The sequence below is a fragment of the Crocuta crocuta genome, unplaced genomic scaffold (assembly GCF_008692635.1).
Source record: "Crocuta crocuta isolate KB4526 unplaced genomic scaffold, BGI_CrCroc_1.0 scaffold299, whole genome shotgun sequence".
NCBI classification, from domain to species: domain Eukaryota; kingdom Metazoa; phylum Chordata; class Mammalia; order Carnivora; family Hyaenidae; genus Crocuta; species Crocuta crocuta.
The window spans coordinates 9,353,972-9,372,373 of NW_027532747.1; the positions used below are offsets into that span (position 1 = coordinate 9,353,972).

Sequence of the window (18,402 nt, forward strand, 5' to 3'; positions counted from 1 at the left end):
ATGACAACTCCATTATCCTTATAGTCCAGGAAAGCTCAGAGAGGTTAAACACATGGCCCAAAGGCCACAGTCCTGACTAGGTGTCACCAGCCTGGGAACCTGGTATATCAGGTGCCTTTTTGTTCAGAGAGGTGGCATGGTGTGGAGGGAGGGCGTCCCAGTACTTCATACTAGAATGAATGTACTCCATGTGTCCCTGCTTCAAGTGACTAAGTCAGCTCGCAGGGACACCTGCCCATGGGCCACACATTTCCCCCCCTGTCACCAGGCAGGCCCCATGTCACCTTGGGTGAAAGCTTCCCAGGAAGGTCTCTGGCTCCGCTCCCCGGGGCCCTGGCGCTGGGTACACACGCCGCTTTAGAGCACCATGTGTTCACAGGCCGGACCCCGGCCCAGAACGAAGCTCTCAGAGAGCTGGCACCAGGCCTCCCTCCCTCGCACCGTTCCCAGAGCCAGGACCTTGCCGGGTCGCTACCACAGGCTCTGTGGCATTTGCTGTCGTTGAAAGCGCTGCCTCCGAGCCTCGCGCTGGCAGTCGCATCTGCAACAGCTGCCCCTACGCGGTTTGAGCTGCAATGAAAAGATTCCTTTTCTTGGATGGAGCGCTTCCATATTTAGAAACTGTGCAGACGAGGCCTTAAGTCTGGGAAAAGGGTTGCAGAACAAATTGTCACAATGCAGACGGGACTTTGGGAACTATTCCTGGGTTCAGATGCCAAAACAGAAGGGGAGACGTTCGAGGAGGGGCCTGCCAAGTGTCAGGGAAGATGAAATCACGGATAAGCAGACCGGCAGGTGTTTGGGGAGAAGGGCCAGGGAGCGGGGGAGGAGAGCAAAGCAGAGGCACGCCGTCTGCCATCTGGGGGTCTAATTACCCACAGGGAATGAGCTGCCAGCCTGGCAAAGCCATCCGCCTGCTCCTCGCTCACACTCAGGGATGAGCAGGTGTCTGACTGTCTCCATCAAGAAGAAACCGCTTTGCTCTGTGGGGCCGAAGGAGGAGAAGGAGGTGGCCCGAGGCACCACCCTATTGGCGAGAACACCCCCAAGTCCCACGGAAGGACCCATCAAGGCACAACCCGGCTCAGAAAACAACCCAGCCTCACGGTCTTACCCCAGAGTCTGCAAACTTTAGTCTGAGGTCTAGAAGAAAAGTGATCACCACTTACAAGAGCTGGGAGGCCCAGAGAGGTTCAGTGGCTCCCCAAAGGTCACAGAGCTGGGAAGTGACACCAGGACACGACTTCTGCAGCCCGCGCTCTCACAAAGCACACGCGATTCGTTCTCCAGACCCCGCTGCCCAGGAGAAACAACACGCAAGCTACATGCGCAGTTTTAGTTTCCTACAGTCACGTGGGAAATGGTAAACAGAATCGGGTCAAATGAACCCCGATCATATATTCTGTTTAACCCCAAATATCGAAAATGTTATCAGTTCCATAAATCATAACTATAAAAAATTATGAGTGGGATATTTTATACTTTTTTATATTAAGTATTCAAAATCTTGTGTCACTTTTACACTGACAGCACATCTCAAGTCAAAGTCGCCACACCTCAAGCGTGTGGCTCATGGCCGCCGGCTCGGGACTGGACAGCAGAGCCCGAAGCAGTGTTCTCAACCAGGAGCACACCTGTCCCCCAGGGCGCGCTGGGCAAGGTGTGGAGACAGCCTAGGATGTCACACCCTGGGGGGTGGGGAGGTGGCACTTCTGACACGTAGTGGGGGGTGGGCAGGGATGCTGCTAAAGGCCCCGAGGTACCCAGGACAGCCTCCTCAGCAAAGAACGATCCGGCTCCAAATGTCAAGTGTGCTGCGTTTCAGGAATCTTGCCGCGGAGGGAGAGCCAGTCGGCGCTCCCAGGACAGACAGCAGGAGCCCAGGGGCGCCGTGCGATGCCCACACCTAGCGCGCTGCCGCACATCGGTGCTTAGAGCAGAACGGAACGGAAGACAGGAGCGCCCCCCGGGGCTCTGAACCACAGGGATCTCGCCCCCATCCTCATCCCCATCAGTGCCACAAAAGGAGTCACGGGATCAAGAACGAGGGGCCGGTCTCAGGGCAAATGGTGTTTCACTTGCTTCCAGATGCTGCCGGAACGTTCGCCAGCTTGGAAATACCCAGCAGGGCTCCGGATGCGGCTTGCTTCTCTGCAAAGGCCCCCGGGGCAGGCTCAGCCCTTGCCAAGGGCAGGCCTACAGTTCTGGGGGACAAAGGCCGGGGGGGGGGGGTGGCCAGGGCACTGCACTGTGGCTGTCGGGTCAAACGGCGCCCCCAGCTCAGCCCATCGCTGGGCAAGTGGGTGCTCTGATCTTATATCCAGCTCCTCACTGGTTCTGAATGTGGGCGTGGACAAAAGGGGTGTTATTTCTGGACCTGCCCCCCAAGTCCCTACAGGCATAGAGTGGGGGGGGCTCTCCTGAATCACCGTAAATGCCCCTGGTCACGAAAGGGGACACACTTGCTGCACAGAGAAGAGTTTGCTGACACAGGGAAGTTGCTATGACCGCCTGGGGGTCAGGGCTCTGCGCCCTCAGGCCATTCCCTCCCCGCCCCTCCCCGCCCTAGGTTCCTCCTGCCAGACATCTAACCCCAATTCCCCTTTATCTACCACGTGGCACTTCCGCAGCCCAGCAACACCAGAGATGGAAGCGGGTATCTTGGCCCCAGAGGGCGTGACCACCACAGAGGGAGGGGCGCTGCAGAGCTAGCATGTCACACCCCGGGGACTCTCAACTCTCCATCCTGCGCCCTGGACCTGTGGGCTTATTCAAATATTTGCTGAGCACCTACTATGTGCCAGGCACTGCTCGGAGCACTAGGGTGATGGTGGTGGCTTCTTTCTCCCAGACACAGTGGCTCCCAGTGTCCCTCGCTATCACCCCCCCGCCCACCATTCTTCCCCTGGACCTAGGGTGACGCTGCCACAGGTCCCTGACCCCAGGTGCCCACTGGCCCCTCTTCCTCCTTCAGCCCATTTCTGCCCCGCTGTGCTGCCAGTCCTCTTCCTAAGTGTCTCCTCTGTCCACACCCGCTGTAGGAGCCGGGGGGGGCACCATGCTCCCCTCCGGTCTCCATTCTGGGTTGTTCCCCCAGCAGTGGGGGGCTTCTGTGTAAAAGGCACATCTTTAATGCCGTTCTGCTGGGGGTTGGCCCTTTTAGGTAAAGGCCGAGCATCAGGACCTGGGCACACGCTGTCCTGGGTTCGGCCCGGCCAAGGGTCCCCTTCTCTGCCTGTCCCCGCTTCCACACACCCCGTACTCCAGGCCACTAAAGCTTCCCTGGCTCACCGCCCGCATCCTTGACTCCACGGCCTTTTTCGGACTGTCTGGCAGCCTCCCATGCTGCTCCTCTCTCACCCCGCAGGACGCACCCCCACATCCCCACTCCTCAGAGGCCCCTGGGGTCTCACTCACCCTACAGTGTTGGAGATCTTTCCCCGGATTGCAGTAAAATCCTAACACTTTCTTAATACCATCGTCTGTGTAGCCCTCTGGCCTCGCGTCCTTAAAGCGGGTAGACGAACAAGTGCATGCCTAATACTTCCCTAGTTATGCAGTGTGCGTGATGCTTGCACCCCGAAGCAGGGAGAGGTTTCCTTGAGAGCATCACCACGTGTTCCACTCAAGAGCAGTGCAGCACAGTGTTAAGCATACGTGCCGGGGAGCGGGCTGCTGGGTTTAGGTCCTGGACCCACCGCTTACTCGTTGTGACCTCGAGCAAGCCGCTTAGCCTCTCTGTGCCCCAGTTGCTTCATCTGTGAAATGAGGATCATACTTGTCCTGCTTACCTATTGCTGAGTAACAAACTACCTGAAAAATCTGGCGGCATAAAACAACCATCTTTTTGTAGCTCGTGGTTTTGTGGGTCAGGAATTTGGGCAGAACCGGCTGGGAGATTCTNGGCTGGGAGATTCTTCTGCTCAAGGCACTGACTGGGTCGCTTGGTGGCATTCAGCTGGGACTGTCCTGGTCCAGAGGATCCAGAAGCCTTCGGCCATGCCTGGTGCCTTGGCGGGAAGGGCTGGAAGGCGAGGCTCAGCCGGGCCCTCTTGGGCCTTGCTCTCTCTGTGGATGGTTTCCAGGTGGCCTTTCCAGTGGGTGGTCTCAGTCATCAGATTTCTTACGTGGCTCCCAGGGCCCAAGCAGAAGCTGCCAGTTTTCTTAAAACTACACACAGAACCGGCATACTGTCCCCTCTGCCTTGCTCTGTTGGCCAAAGCAGCCCCAGGCCAGCCCAGATTCAAGGGGAGGGGCTGTGGCTCCTTGATGGGAACAGGGTCAAAGAAAGGACCGCCATCTTGAATCTGCCACACAACGTGTTTACATCCTAGGGCTGATGGGTGGATTGAATGAGTTAATTCACATAAAGTGCTCCACAGAGGATTGCTATCAGTATCTTACATCCTCAGTCTGTCACTGTACCCAGGAAAGGCCCCGGGCACCCAGCAAGTTCTCAGTAAATATTCTGTGTCATAACTCAGCAGAGGAAGAGGCATGTGGAGAACGTTCTAGGTTGGGCTGTGTAGAGGGAGCTTGCTGTACCAAGCCCTGAGCCACATGCTGCACACTCGGGGCCACCTGGAACCCTAAGACAGTGCAGAGAAAATGGAGAGAGCACGAGACAGCAGAACCACCACCAAGCTAGCACAGCTACCTGAGACCCCACCGGCCCCTCTCCTGAGCGTCCCCCAGACCCATATGTTACAGATGAGGAAACTGAGCTCAGATGGGCTCAGGCCCGTGTCTATGTTCAACGGTCGTCAGGAGGCAGAGCCATCGAAAGGCCTGGCACTCAGGTGACCACTGCCTCGAGGGACTCGAGCTCCGCATGGCTGTCCTTGTTGCAGCCACCTGGTCCCCATCTGCCCCCTTGCCGTCCAGCTCCGGTTCTGTGCAACGAACACAACGGACTTGGATCTAACTTTAGCAGAGGCTTCAGATTCGGAGGGTGATTCCCAAGTTCTTAGACACGCTCGATGACTGCCCGCACTACCGCCCTCTCCGCCACCTCCTCCTGACTTGGGGAGCCTCCTGCGTTAGGGCCATGGGAGACAGGGCAAGAAACAGCCTGGTTTGGGGGGAGGCATTTTGAACCTGGAGGTGACAGCCTGGGTTCGGTCCCTGCTCCATTCCTGGGCACGATTTCCTCAGTGGCAAAATGAGGGTCCTAGCATCTGCTTCCTAGGGCTGTGGTGAAGACAAGAGGAATGGCGTCTATGGAAGCCCATCCAGTGCCTGGCACACAGACAGTCCGCTACGGTGCCTGGCACACAGCAGCTCCATAGTCACTGGGGGCTAAAGGCGCTATAAGATTTCATGGTGGGACCTAGTTATTGGGGAGCTGAGTCTCACCTGGGGGCTGCTCATGGCTGTCTTGGACTGAGAACAATGACTGCATTAAAGAACATTCCAGTAGGGGAAGTTCTATTGGGGTAACTTCCTTAAAAGTTTCCCCTGTGAAAACCAAGACCAGAACAAACAACAGGAACACCCCAGCAGATGCTGATAAAAAGCAGTGTAAACTATTCACCGATTCTCCACAGACAAAAGGAGATGGACACAAAGAGCCATGGAAGACACCAGTCCTTTTCTACAGAACTTTCCAGAAGGTCTCACCTCTGACTTCTTCCTTAAATAGTTTGGGCAGGAAGAAAAAGTTGGCGGGACAGGCGTAATGACATGGCTTCCCAAGAGGCCAGCCCAGCTGCCTGGATGTGGAGAAGCAGGTGTCCCCTCAGCCACTGCAAGGCTTTAGGAAAATCCAAGCACTCAGGATGCCGGGGTCAGGCAATCACGGAATGGCGCCTTCCTTCTGGTGGGGCTCTGTCCTTCCACGGCACTTTGCATCTGTCTCTTGCCAGGAGAGGTCACAGATCCGTTCCCCTCAGGAGTCCCAGAAACATTGAGTGACTTGCTGAAGGCCACACTGCAAGTTGCTGGGAGAGCCAGATTAAAACCCAATTCGATGACACCAGCCCATGGCTTTGCCTGAGCTCACACGGCTCTAACGCTGCTCACTCTTCCTAGGGGTGAAGGCACCGCCTTGAAACTTCCAGAGCAAAGTAAGTCTGGGAGGTGCTCCAGAGGTGCTCAGAGGTAGCAACTGGCTTTCTTTTTCAGGAGAAAACCCCAAAGCTTGTAAGAACATCTTATAAGTCCTGACATGGGGTAATCCTCCTAGAGCAAGCCGAGCCTCCGCACAGGGTCACCATGAGAGCCACAAAGCACGTGGCTCTGTTTCTTCCACTCCTGTCCCAACTCACACACTCAGCTTCCCCAGCGTTCCTTTTAAGAGCAGAATCTGGTCTCATCATGGTCCTCAACAGATGCTAGCTACATATATACATGAATGGATGAATGGATGGATGAATGGATGAATGAATGAATGGATGGATAAATGGATGAATGGATGAATGGATGGATGGATGGATGGATGGATGGATGAATGGATGGATGAATGGATGGATGAATGAATGGATGGATGAATGGATGGATGAACGGATGAATGAATGAATGGATGGATAAGTGGATGAATGGATGAATGGATGGATGGATGAATGGATGAATGGATGAATAAATGAATGGATGGATAAATGGGTGAATGGATGGATGGATGAATGAATGAATGGATGGATGAATGGATGAATGGATGGATGGATGGATGGATGGATGAATGGATGGATGGATGGATGGATGAATGGATGGATGGATGAATGAATGGATGAATGGATGGATGAATGGATGAATAAATGAATGGATGGATAAATGGATGAATGGATGGATGGATGGATGAATGGATGGATGGATGGATGAATGGATGAATGAATGCAGTGTCACTCTTGCATTTCTTCCTGGCTTTAGGTATCTTCACATATGTCTTTTTACTTATACCTTATAATAATATCCTTAGATGCATCATTCACTCCATTTGTGGTTGCAAGTGAGGCCCAGGAGGGGTGCCTGGGTGGCTCAGTCGGTTGAGGATCTAACTCTTGACGTCAGCTCAGTTGATAATCTCACTGTTCAGGAGTCTGAGCCATGCACTGGGCTCTGTGCTGACAGTGCGGAGCCTGCTTGGGATTCTCTCTCTGCCCCTCCCCAGCTCCCTCTCCCTCAAAATAAATAAACTTAAAAAAAAAAGGGAAAGTGAGGCCCAGGAGTCAAACATCTTGCTTTTGTTCACAGAGCTAGTTTAGTGGTAGAACTGAATGCAAATTTAGATTTTCTAACCCTAAGATCCAAGCCAAAGGGGAAGGTAGGCAATCAGGGGAGGGTGAAGGCAATTTGCTTTTTGTGAGCACCTCCTGTGTGCTCTTCCCGTCTGCCATCACAATGAGTCCATTTCACAGTTGAAAAAACCAAGGCTTTGTGAGGCAGAGTATTGAGCAACATGGTCAAGACCTCACAGCTGATGAAAGCAAAGGGATGGGATTTGTATCCGGGTCCACTGGGCTCCAGGCCTTCGGGACCAGTCCATCTCTCTGTTCGAGTGCAAGGTGTTATAAAGCAGCTGATCAATGGCCTGGTGTTTGCTACAGCTCTACTCTATGCGGGGCTGTGGGGCCCACACCTACTGTAACACACAAACTCTATCCTCGGAAGCTTCCAGCCAGCGGGGGGAGAGGAGATGGGGAAATATGGAGCTGAGAATAAAGGCCGAGGGGATTGGGGACAGCATCCAAGCACAGGCAGAGGGGGCTGAACCCGGTGAGTACAAGGGAAGAGAATGGAAGTGGCAGGGTGGTTCTAGATGGGGGCATGCGGATTATTACTCTTGGGTGGATGGGGGGGCTTTACACTATGATAAACTGGGGGAAATTGCCCTGAACAGGCAAGAACACATTAGGAAACTTCACTTTCTACCCAAGAAGAGGGCCTGCATGAGCAGTGGGCCTCAGGAGGGTTTCCACAGTAAGAATGAGCCTTTTCTAGAACAGGTAGGTCCCCCCTCCTCTGCTATTTCAGGACAGACCAACTCCTGCTCCTTACTGGCTGAGGCCTGACATTTCAACACTGTAAGATAGGACTATTATTTCTGTTGAGAATTGAGATGCAAACTCTCATGGCCGTGAGCACAACTTTATGGTGATGTTAGTCTTTCACACGTTAGTATAAATCAGTTTAGTGGCTAGAGAATTTCCAGAGAGCAGGTTTCACCAGAGGTGGCAGAGGGAGGCAGAAACATCTAGAAAGGAAGGTGGGAGTCCAGATGCAAATGTTGAGCTAAGATAATCCACACTCCCTGCTCTCCAGAAAGCCCAGGACCCCTGACACTTCTGTAGTCACCCCCAAAATAGGAGTGGCTGCACAGAGAACCCTGGTTCTCAGAAACAGTTGGGTTGGACTGTTTTTCCTTGGACAGATTTTCAGAAGCCGCAAAGCCCCTGAAGGTGACGGTCACCGTGCACGCAGGCCACCATTCGGGCCGAGTGCTGGCGTGATACCTTCACCCCCACAAACCTGTTTCCCTCATCTTCCCCTTCTCTTGCCTCCAAAGCCCTGTGTTCTAGATCTTTCATCTCTGTCAAAACGTCCTCCTGTGTCCCACTTCTTCAGGGCAAAGTGAACTCCTGGCAGTCCCTGTGTGGCTGCATCCCAGAGAGGCGGTACGGCATCCCCCTTCTGCCCCCCACCCCGCCTTCTCAGGAGGCTTCGCCCACTGAAAGGGCCTCCCCTCCTACCCCCCTGCAATGGCTGCTCCTGGCCCCACCCCTTCGCTTTGCGGCCCTGTCCAGTCCCTCCACTGCCACCATCATGGCCATACATCGAGGCCCTTACCTCGGGAGGTCTCTCAAGCTCTTCCTCTTCCTGCACCTGGCAGGGAGGGCCGTCCCACCCCCACCCACACAGCCCAGCTCTCTGCAGAAGCACCTATTTATCAGGACGCTTCCTGCTCATAGTGGGTTCATGCCTTCCTCTGTCACTGCAGACTGAGTCCCTGACACCAGGGAGACACGGCCCCATCCCACCTTCCCAGCCTCATAGTCGTCGGTTTGGCTCCCCTCATCAGCTTACCCCCAACACAGCCCACCCTTTCCCAGATCTCTTTCCTGCCTCAGTTTCTCTTCCACACAGTGATTTCCCAACCACCACGGCCCAGGGAGTCCTGCGTGATATCCTCCCCCGTCAAAAGCAGTCCATTCCAGGGCACGTGGGTGGCTCCGGTGGTTAAGTGATGGGCTCTTGGTGTCGGCTCAGGTCCTGATCTCACGGTTTGTGTCTTCGAGGCACGTCAGGCTCTGTGCTGACAGTACGGATCCTGCTTGAGATCCTCTCTCTCCCTCTCTCTCTGCCTCCCTCTGCTCACCTGCTTTCTCTCTCTCTCAAAATAAATGAATAAAATTTTAAAAAAAGTAATCAATCAGATGCCCCCAAAATACACACTCACATTCTGGCACTTAGGACAGTCTGGCCTGCAGTTTTGGTTAAGTGTGAGTGAGTGAGTGAGTGAGTGAGTGTGTGTGTGTGTGTGTGTGTGTGTGTGTTTTGTCCTACAGATCCAATGTCAGCAGCCATGTCTTACAGAGCCCATCCTACGCATCCTCCTTCAGAAGCTATTCGGAACATATTCAATTGGTTGCATTGTTATCAAAATGTTTAATAACTCAGAGAGAGCTCATAATAAAACAAGTGAACAAAGGGAGGCTAAAAACCATATACACCACCATGATTCAAAACACACGCACGGTGGGGGGAGAGGGAAACAGGTGAAGGGGATGAGGCGCACACTTACGTGGGGAGCACTGAGTGATGTACAGAATGGGCGAATCACGATATCGTCCACCTGACACTAATATGACACTGTCTGCTACCTACACTGAAATGAAAGTTAAATTTAATGCATTAAAAAAAAGAAACTCATCAGAGTTTTACAATAAAGTTCTTGGAGTTAAATGATCCAATGGTGTATTTTTTTTTCCCTGGACCAATCCCAATTTTGGAGGCTGAGGAGGGAATTGGTGAAACCAGAAAGAAACAAACTGTGGTTAGCTTTTAGCCCAAACCTCCCTGGGTAACAACCGCTGTGTGATAAAAAGGATGAATCAGCTTCTTAGCGGAGTTCTCTGGGAACAAAGCATTGCAGGAAACAATGGTTTGGAGGCGTAAGATGATGTTACTCAATCCCCATAGTGAACGAGAACTGTTAGCGTTTACTGAGGGTGCTCCCTCCATGCGGACGCTGGGATAGCTTTCCTCCAGAAACATCCCCACGGCGTCCAGGGGACACCACGGTGATGCTGGAAAGTTGCTCCATTTCTGACATCAGTTCTAACGGTCTCCTTCCCTGCCGCACCAAGCCATTCTCCTCCACCAGCTGGGTGTCCTACAGTTCAGCTCAATTCTGACACCGCCCCCTGGAGGTAGTGTCAGACCCCACAGGTTAAAGGCTCAGTCCCACAAGACGGCTCCCCACCCCGCCCCTTCCGATGGCAACTACAAGTCCAGGTGCAGAGATGGGATGTTCCAATGACTCCCTTCTTGGCTTCAATTGATTTGCTAGAGCGGCTCACAGAATCCAGAGAAACATCTTACAGATTAGATCACCAGTTTCTTATAAAATGATAAAAATGAGGAATAGCCAGATGGTAGCAGGGCAAGGTATGTTAACCAACCCAAAAGCTCTTTGAACCCCATCCTTTTGAGGTTTTATGGAGGCTTCCCTACACGGGGATGCATTGGTCATGCATTAAATGATTCGATCACTGGCCACTGGCCACTGGTGATTGATTCAACCTCCAGCCTCTCTCCCCTCCTTGTAGGTCAGGGTGTGGAACAGGAAGTTCCAGCCCTCTAAACATGTGGTTGGTTTCCCTGGCAACCAACACCACACTCCCCCCACCCCCCCCAGCCCTCACTGAGATCTTTGTATAAACTCTGGTGTGGTTGAAAGGGACTTATTATGATCATCAAGACACCTTTATGGCTCCCAACACCTAGGAAATTCCAAGGGTTTGGGGAGCTCTGTGCCAGGAACCAGAATGGAGACCAAACATACGTTTCTGATTATAAATCATGATGGCACAGTTATGCTGTTGAGTGCTTCCCTCACACTGGGCGATTCTGTCCCCTGTCCCTACATACTCATCAGTCCTCCAAGAGTTCTGTTGCAAGTGCTCCCGTTTTGCACGTGAGGAAACTAAAGCACAGATACGGAGCTTGTCTGATGTCCCAAGAGGACAGAGAAAGAATTAAGGTGTAGAACCATCTGCCTTTCCAAAGCGCATGCTCTCAGAAGAGGTTTGCTTTGACTAGAGTGTAACTCACCACTATGGGAATGCTGCTTCCCCAACAAAACATCACAAACTTGCCTTGTCCTTCCCAACCCTGACATTAATGATGATCGTTCCTTACCTTTCTATGTACTTAACACACTGTGGTCCAAATACAGGTTAAATCTCATTCTAGGATAATGGGTCAGTTGGTGAAGGGGTCAAACCCAAGAGCAGCAATGCAAACAGATCTGTGTGGACCTCACAGGCATTTTCTGGAACATGCTCTGAGCTGCCCATACATACAGATCTCTACTGCCCAGGGAAACTTATCTAGAACTTCTCTCCTTGGTTTAGAAGTTCCCCCAGTCCCGTGGCGATAACATATCCGTGCCAATCAGCACGACATTCACCACATTTACCAGTGAGTTGGGCTCTGTTCCTCGCCACCAGTGGATCTATCCGCTTCAACGACTTGGCCCAAAACCACAGACCTCAGAGTGGGAAATCTGTTCAGGGCAAGAAGAAACCCTACCTGAGCTCGACAGGCCAGACTTCCTAAAGCCAGGGGGCCAGCCCGGGTAGCAGGGAATAGGCAGGGAGTGCCGTGGGGCTGCCCCCGAAACGGCCAGTGGCTCGGACTGAGTGCCGGGCAATGGCTTTCTGTAGGGGCCAGACCACATCATCCGTCCCTGTCTGATGGTTCCTCTTCTGGAAACAGGGTCAACTCATTTTCTTTCTCCTCTGCCTCCCTCTCCTCCCCCTCCTCTTCCTCTTCCTCCTTCTCCTTCTTCTTCTTTTGTTTTTGTTTAGCAGCCAACTGCTGCTTGCTTGCTTGCTTGCTTGCTTTCTTTCTTTTTCTTTCTTTCCTTCCTTCCTTCCTTCCTTCTCTTCCTCTTCTTCTTCTTCCTCTTCCTCTCCTCCTCCTCCTCCTTTTGTTTTTGTTTAGCAGCAAGCAGAAAAAAATGCCGTCACATGAATGTCTCAGTGTCACCACCTTCAAGGGTGCAGATGAATGACAAGTAGCTAGCCCGCGAGGTGGTTAATTTTAGCCACTTCAGCTGGCCTAGCCTCCGTCCATGCTGTATCCTGCTCCTGTGTCCCCGTGAACCCTGCTCTAGTGCCTTCTTCCGCTAGTTCTCTGCCCCCACCTGCCCCCCCCAAACACACCTGGCCTCTGAGGGTCCCTGTGAAGCTAAGTGGGGACCCAGACATGGCAAAGCCTTCTTTTCCCCTCAGGGCAGCACAAGGAGGACCAAGGATCCAGGAGATGGTAATGCTTGTTCGGAGGGGTCGCCGCCCCTCCCTGGGGTTCACGTGCTGCACACAGGGCAGCCAGCAGCTGCCGCTGTTCAGGCTGTTCGTCCCCACAGCATCACTGGCCTGAGCGACTCGGTCAGTGTTTTGCAAAGAAACTCTCAACAGGGAAGTAGAGGGGGATCCAAGCACACAGAACCACAGCAGTGGCCAAGTGAGCCTTCCTCACAGGGCCACGGGTGAGGCTGACCTCCCGTGTTCGGGGGATCCCCTCGTCTCCCTCCTTCGCCTGAGCTGCGGGGGGAATCCCAAATAAAAGGCCCCAGTCCCAGGCCTGGGCCTTCCCCTTGCCCACTTCCTCCTCAGGCTGACCCCACTGCAGCCACCACAGGGGGACTCAAAAGCTTGGTGGCTCCTTCCTCCCACAAGGGACTATGTGGCGGGCACACACATTGGATGGGATTTACCCAGAGCCTGGAACCTTCTGTGTAGGCCAATTCCACTCTTCCTTTTAGCTTAATCTTGCAAGAGGATTAGTAATCATCATCATCAACCAACAAATATTATTATAACCTTCTATTGTGTTCTCAGTATTGTCCTAAGTTATTTATTTATTTTTAAAGTGTATTTATTTATTTTGAGAGAGAAAGAGAGAGAGAGAGAGAGAAGCAGAGAGAGTATCCCAAGCAGGGTCCAGGCTGACAGCACAGAGCCTGACTCGGGGCTCTATCCCACTAATCATGAGATCATGACCTGAGCCGATACCAAAAGTCAGACACTTAACCGACTAAGCCACCCAGATGCCCCTGTCCTAAGTAATCTAGACACACTAATTCCTTCAAGCACCCTATGAGGGAGACCATTATCCTCCCCACCGTAGAAGCCTGGAGAGGTCACACAGGTAGTAAAAGACAGAGTTGGGATTCAAACAGAGGCTGTGGCTCCATAGTCTGTGCTCAATCACCATGTTAAGGAGGCAGCTACTGAATGAGGAAACGAGACCAAAAAGATCAGAATCAAGGTGGCATAGAAACGCATCACCTGGTACTTTCTTGATGTTGTCTGGGTTCAGGGGTCTGAGGTTTGGGGGAGCGGTGGAGTAACATAAACAAAGAGCAAAGAAAAACACATACAAACTTATTGATGACAGCTGTGCAGTCACAGTGACTACATCATTACATCGCAGGAAGGATTTGGGGTTTGGGGTTTGATGGTCTTTTCAGCAAAGTTGAGCACGGAATGTTTCAAAGGCGGAAGTGAGATTCTATCACACGGTCCTGGGAGGAAGATACGAATCTGGGAAAGGGAGCTGCCTCCACCCCAGGTGATCTGTCGCTTGGGCTCCAGACTAGAAATGGGACATTTGCAGCCAGACATGACATCCTGGGTCCCGCTGGGGAGAACGTGTGCATGCTTTCTGACCAAGTCCCCAAAGGCCAGGAAGTGTAATTGGGTTGGAAAGACTCGGAAGTGATTACCCCGGAGCCAGGGCAGGGAAGTGAGAAAGAAGCATGGGACAAAGGAGAAAAGCAGATCTTCCGGACATTCTGTCAGTCCAACCCGGTTCCCTTTTCCTTTGAGAAGCCTTTCCTATGAGCCTGCCCTTGAACACAACTCCCTCCTTGCACTTCCAGAGCACGTGTTGATGTGTAACACACTCAGCACATCACTACGGCCCACCTTCAGCTACTTTCTCCATGCTGGTGTTGAACTTCAAGAGCACAACGGCTATCAGGTTTCTAAAGGACTGCAGTTAACTAGTGCCTGGTCAGGCGAGTCTTTGAACCTGGCTGATGGTCAAACACGCGCCCAGAGTCTGTGCACCCCCAGGCACCTGCTGAGAACATCCAAGAAAGGGCCCAGGTTCTTGGAGAGCAGTAGGAGTCCCAAACAACCTCACCCCTTCTGCAGTCATTAGAAGGCTCTGGTTTCAGAAAACTAGAACCCTCCTTCCTCTTTGAGATCACTACACTTTCTTCCTTGCTGGGCACTGCAGGACAGAGGTCACTGGTTTGCTATCTAAGGTAACAACTCCACCTACTCTACCCCGTCACAGACTCCCAGCCTTTCACCAAGATCCAAGTCCCCGGCTTCTGCCTGGGCACATGCCTGGACCACATTTCCCAGTCTCCCTTGCAGTTGGGTGTGGTCATATGACCGGACTCTAGCCAATGGGATGCAAGCACAGGTGACACACCCATTTCCTGCACAAGACCCTGAGCTGGGAGGCTTCCCCGCTGCTGCTGAGGAGGACTCTTGCACAGGGGCAGACACTAGCCTCTTCTGGGCTTAAGCCCTGACACTTTTGTTGTTATTGAGGCAGCTGGNCTCACAGACTCCCAGCCTTTCACCAAGATCCAAGCCCCCGCTTCTGCCTGGGCACATGCCTGGACCACATTTCCCAGTCTCTCTTGCAGTTGGGTGTGGTCATATGACCGGACTCTAGCCAATGGGATGCAAGCACAGNTTCACTCTGTTTCTACCTAAGGGTAAAAAGCTTTCCACACCCCCCTGGATTTTTAAGAGGACCTAAGCGGATACCTGGAATATTCTATAGATCTTCTAACTCCTAGGCTTTTTGGATCTTACTACCCGGCATGGTTTGTGACAGGCCTGGACCCTTTCACTGTGTATCAGTACAAACCGCCCTTGATCAGAGGCCCCAAAACATTTTCCCACGGGGGCCTGCCCTTCGCAGCCCTGTGCACACACAAGTTTTCTGTCTTCCAAAGCGCCTGCCCGTTTGGCCCTCACAAAGGCCCTGTGACTCAGGCAGGACAGTGACTCTTATGCACATTTGACACAAGAAAACGGGCTCAGGGAGGTTAAGCGACTTGTCCAAGATCACGGTTTGAGTGTGTGCTGAGCTATCTCTAGGACCAGGGGTCCAGACAGTCCCTCTCCTTTCCTTCCGCTTCTCCAGCCTCAGCTAGCAAGAAGAAACTTCACAGGGGCCAAGAGGAAGCCAAGCCAACACGCTGCGACATGGGTGAGCGGAAACACATCGACAGTGAGTGATAAACTGAGTTCACAACAAACCTGGCCAGATGACTTTGGGGGGGCTGAAAGTCCCCCCCCTTCTAATTTTAACCCCCCCGACCAGGTGGGAGTGTCTGTGGTTACATGGTGTAGCATCTTCTGCTGCTACTGCTGTGTGGTCGGAGGCCAGCACAGGAAGGTACTTACTCGATTTTTCTTCTTTAATGGTGTATTCGAGCACCTCAGATGAGCCATCAGTCAGGGAAGGGAAGTGGACACAGAGCACCAGGTGCTTCAAGCTGCTGTCCCGGCAGACCAGGAACATCTACAACAGAAAGAGGGGAGCTCCATGAATCAAAGATTTGGATGAAGGTTAGAAGGATAGCAGTGAGGGGCGCCTGGGTGGCTTAGTCGGTTAAGCGTCCGACTTTCACTTAGGTCATGATCTCGCGGTTCGTGGGTTCAAGCCCCGCGTCGGGCTCTGTGCTGACTGCCAGCTCAGAGACTGGAGCCTGTTTCAGTCTGTGACTCCCTCTCTCTCTGACCCTCCCCTGCTCACGCTGTCTCTCTCTCTCTCTCCTAGAAATAAATAAAACATTTAAAAAAAAAAAAAAAAAGGATAGCAGTGAGCTGGAAGTCATGGAATGTTCCAGAAACAAGGAGGCAGGCGGGGGAGTCAAGCATCCCTCAGAAGAACCGAGGATTCTGCCCTAAGAGCCATGTGTCACATAGCCCATGTCCCCTGGCTCCTGAGTCTCCATTTCCCATATGCCCACGGTGAGGGGAGGGGAGGGGGAAGGTCAACTAAATCAATGTCTCCTAAAGAACTCTGTATTGTAGACACAGAGTTTGGTGGTGTTTAAAATGTGGCTTCCTGTGCACCACCCCGGGATGCTGGTTGGGTGCCTAGGGTTCAGAATTCACTGCTTCTGATATGGGTAGTGGTCCGGCAGCCACACGTAGAAAAGCTCTAAGGTAGGGGGCAGTCATGTCAATTCTCAGCTCACACCGCAGCAGGTATGCTCACCTCCACCCCTGTCTCCACCCGGGCGTCTACAGCCTTTCCCACTCAGGCCCCAAGCAGCCGGGGCCAGAGCTTGGAAGACCAGAAGTCTGGTCAGAGTTGCTGAGGGGAGGCTGGGGAGCAGGGCCACGGGGGCATCCCCAAGGATGTGGCCCCAGGGACGTGGCCGCAGGCATGAGAGGCTCTTGGGAAGCATTAAGATGGTACCTCTTCCCTTTCCCCACTAAGGCGCACTGTCCTCTCTCCCCTTTCATGACACTCCAAATTCTCTGCTGTTGTTATTATAATTGTTAATAAAACATGCTAATATTGATTAGTAGCAACTGACACACATTGCCTCCCTCATCTGCCTCAGTCTCTAATCCCAGGTAATTAGCTTCCATGATCTCACTTAGTTCTCTCATTAAAGCTATGGGGGGGGTGTTCTTCTTCTTATTATTTAAAAATATTATTTATTTTTGAGGAGGGAGGGGCAGAGAGAGAGGGAGACAGAGAACCCGAAGCAGGCTCGGAGCTGTGAGCACAGAGCCTGACATGGGGCTTGAACTCACAAACCATGAGATCATGACCTGAGCCAAAGTCAGATGCTTAACCAACTAAACTACTCCGGTGCCCCTGGGGGGTGTTATTATTATCCCTATTTTATTAAAAAAAATTTTTTTAGCATTTATTTATTTCTGAGAGACAGAGTGAGCCAGTGTGTGAGTGGGCAAGGAGCAGAGAGAGAGGGAGACACAGAATCTGAAGCAGGCTCCAGGCTCAGAGCTGTCTGCACAGAGCCCGACGCGGGGCTCGAACCTACAAACGGTGAGATAATGACCTGAGCCGAAGTCGGATGCCCAGCCGACTGAGCCACCCAGGCGCCCCTATCATCCCCATTTTAGAGATGAGGAAGCTGAGGTAGAGACAGATAAGTAATGCCCTTCGACTTGGATCCTGGGCACTCCATACCCCTGTACACCCTGCACCCAGCCCAGAGGAGAAGCTGGGCTCCTTTGGGAGCAGCGTTACAATGAGCCCGTGAGTCAGTGACCTGCGGCTGGAAGTCTTCCAGCCCCTGTCCTGAAGCAGGGCAGAGGGAAGGGAGCATGAGAGCCTGGAGTGGATAGGGGAGGACAGGGGAGATCGGGAGGGCAGCTTCTGGGGGTAGAAATGCAGGTGGCATGCTGCCTGCAAATGTGCCCCAGCCTGGAAGGGAGCCTTCCCTAGGGGACCCAGCAGAGGCTGGCTTACCTCTAGAAGCTTGCTGCAGCCCCTGCCCTGCACCCAGAGAGGATGCCTGAGCCCCGTGCACAGCCTCGCCCTACACAGCTGTGGCATCGTTGAACTGACGTGCTCACCTGAACCTGACCTAACCTCAGGAACACACGGTCTTGCAGAGCAAAGAGGTTACCTGGCCTCTTCTTCAGAGGTCCAAGGTCAAGCTGCCTTCCGCCTGGGCTGGATGGGAAGGAGCAGTGTGTGTGGGAATGTGAGGGCGAGTCTGTGGTCGGGGTGGGGGGTGGGTGGCTGCAATATAATAAAAAGTAGATCTGGTCTTTGTCTCAGGTTCCCGGCACAGAGCACCAAAAACCCTTGGAATTTCCTGAGTGATAAGTGCGTCCTTTATTATTCATAATGAGCCGCTTTTGACTGTACCTGAGTTCACACTAACAGGTGACTCATGGTGGGCCCTTGGTGTCAAAGGAGGGGCTGGCCACAGAAAAAGCAGCCAGGGGGATGGAGGATTGGAACTTCCACCCCACCTCAGCCTCTTCGGGGAGCTGGAGGCTGGATGGCCAATGTGTCAGTTAGTCAGTCCTCCCAGTGAGATAAAACTCCGTGGAGATTTCTGGTTGGTGAACACACAGATGTGTCAGGGGCGATGTGCCTGGATTCCATCAGGGGCGGCGGGAGGGGGGGGTAGGGGAGGGTCTGGGAGCTCTGTGT

The 18,402-nt window shown here is 52.9% G+C and overlaps 1 protein-coding gene across 1 annotated transcript in view; it reads right to left on the reverse strand.

Annotated features, from left to right (window-relative positions):
• RIN3 (Ras and Rab interactor 3) overlaps positions 1-18,402 on the reverse strand; it is a 121,267-nt gene that overhangs the window by 49,495 nt on the left and 53,370 nt on the right. The window contains exon 4 of the mRNA XM_077780924.1: positions 15,657-15,774. Within this exon, the coding sequence (XP_077637050.1) occupies positions 15,657-15,774 (118 nt within the window). The remainder of the gene's footprint in view (positions 1-15,656; positions 15,775-18,402) is intronic.